Here is a 2,629-nt window from a genome sequence, read left to right on the forward strand (position 1 = left end):
AGGTTCACTATCAAGTACCTCATTGACTCCAGTCTCAACACAGCAACCAATTCAATCAATCTCAGACAGAACAATTCAGCCAATTTCACCTCCAGCAATTCCTTCCACAGCAAGAAACTCTTAAAGACCTATAGCAGCTTCATCAGTACTAGTTCCAATACCAATCAATGACATAGAGATAGTCCTTCCAATCTCTGAGCCCTCTCAAAAAGTCCCACCAGCTACAAATATTCATCCAATGATCACTCGAAGTAAGGCAGGGATAGTGAGACCAAAAGCCTTTCAAGCCAGCCTGGAACCTAGAAGTGTGAAGCAAGCACTTAACATGCTGGAGTGAAAAACAGCAATGGATCTGGAATATGATGCGTTGATGAAAAACAACACATGGGAGCTAGTGCAATTGCCACCAAACAGAGAAGCAATAGGTAGCAGGTGAGTTTTTAGAGCAAAATACAACTCTGATGGGTCTTTACATAAATACAATGCAAGGTTGGTGGCTCAGGGGTTATGCCCAAAAACCAGGATTTGACTTTACAAAGACCTACAGCCCTGTAGTGAAACCTACATCTATCAGAGTAATTTTATCCATTGCCTTAGTGAACTCGTGGATAATAAGGCAGCTTGATGTTAATAATGTCTTTCTACATGGTGACTTAATGGAAGAAGTATACATGAAACAGGCTCAAGGGTATGAACAGGGAAACTCATCACTAGTGTGTAAGCTGACAAAGACACTCTATGGCCTAAAACAAGCACTAAGAGAATGGTACTGCAAGCTAGCTTCTGGCCTGAAAGATATTGGCTTCACCCCCACCAAATATGATGTTTCTGTGTTTCAAAGCAGCTGTCAAGGAGAAAAAATGTTTGTGCTAGTCTATGTAGATGATATTATAGTCACCGCTGAGTCTGAAAATACAGTTAATCAAGTCGTCAAGAAGCTAAACAACATGTTTGCCCTAAAAGATATGGGAAGCCTGCACTATTTCTTTGGCATTTAGGTGACAAGAACAAGCAGTGGTGGACTGATTCTCACTCAACAAAAATATATCAAGGAGCTGATGAGAAAGGCAAACATGGTAGGATGCACTTCTTGCCACACCCCTTTACCCTCCACAGTCAAGCTATCAGCCTTTGGTGGTGCAAAATTTCATGATCCTGCCTTTTACAGGTCTTTGATTGGCAGCCTTCAATACTTGACTATAACAAGACCTGAAATATCTTTTAGTGTACACAAGCTGGCACAATTTGTTCAAACTCCATTAGAATGTCATTGGAAAATGGTAAAAAGAGTGCTGAGGTATTTGAGTGGAACTGCAAACTATCAGTTGCATCTGAAGAAAGAAAACTCTATGTCAATCATTGCTTACAGTGATTTGGACTGGGGTGGGGATCTTGATGATAGGAAATCCACCAATGGCTATTGTGTGTTCTTAGGGTCAAATTTGGTATCTTGGGCTTCAAGAAAGCAAACTGCAGTTGCAAGATCCAGTATAGAAACAAAGTACAGGAGCATGGCAGACCTAGTCGCTGAGTTAATTTGGGTAAACAACCTACTGTGTGAGCTTCAGTTCCCTCCCAAGGAGTCTCTCATCCTGTATTGCGATAACTAGAGTGCAGTATTACTAGTTGCAAATTCCATTCTGCATTCAAAGTCCAAGCACTTTGAAATTGATCTCCACTTTGTGAGAGATCATGTCAACAACAAAAGCATAAGAGTGAGCCACATTGCAGGAGCAGTTCAAGTAGCTGACATTCTCACAAAAGCAATTCCATCTAAAGTCTTTCTGCACTTCAGAGAGAGGTTAAGTGTTGCATAAACAGTCCAAAGACAGGATACAAAAGCAGCCCAGAAACAGGACGTGCTTGTTAAAGAAAACAAAAGAAAAGAAAACTAGAGATGATGATGGATGTATATATTAGCATTATGCTTAGAGTTAAGCCAACTAAGCAAGTGCAAGATGGTGTACAAGTTGTTGTTAGTTAGTTACTGATTTAAGAAGTTAACAGTTAGTTAGTTGTTAAGCTTGAACTCTTTAGAAGTAAATAGTTAGTTAGAGCCAACTCACACTCTTTTTTCTTTACTGTTTTTTCTTTTTATAAGCTGCAGAACACTGTCACTGTAGCTAATTTTCACTTCTCCCTTTCTTCAATACAAGAACTAAACTTCTCTCTTTTTCTCTGATTTTTTTATTCTCTTCTCTCTTCTCTGTTCTCTTTTCTTATGCTTCACTAATCACTTTTAAGATTCACACCTAAGTTACCGATACCTTCAATTATTATTATTATTATTATTATTATTATTATTATTATTATTAAAGTTAAGAGAGTTATTATGTACAAGTATATTTATAACAACCATCAACAATAATAGATTATAAATACTTCACATTTGAATTTATGTGTAGTTGTTTGTAATTAAGTACGTCTAAAAAATGAATTGATAATAAATAGTACAACTCTTAGTCTTAACATTGTAAATTATTCTCAATTTTATTTTGGATATAGTAAATTTCATTCTCCATTGATTACTAGGGTACAGTAAATTAGAAATAGTGTTAAAGTTGCAAGAGTATATAGAATTAATCTTACATCAGAAAAATATAAAATAAAAAATATATAAAATAAAAAG

General features: G+C 36.6%; 1 protein-coding gene across 1 annotated transcript; it reads left to right on the forward strand.

Annotated features, from left to right (window-relative positions):
- Positions 1,074-1,610, forward strand: LOC107611781 (uncharacterized mitochondrial protein AtMg00810-like). The gene has a single exon (XM_016313675.1). The coding sequence runs from the start codon at positions 1,074-1,076 to the stop codon at positions 1,608-1,610; it is 537 nt and encodes a 178-aa protein (XP_016169161.1).

Source organism: Arachis ipaensis, chromosome B08 (genome assembly GCF_000816755.2).
Source record: "Arachis ipaensis cultivar K30076 chromosome B08, Araip1.1, whole genome shotgun sequence".
NCBI lineage: Eukaryota > Viridiplantae > Streptophyta > Magnoliopsida > Fabales > Fabaceae > Arachis > Arachis ipaensis.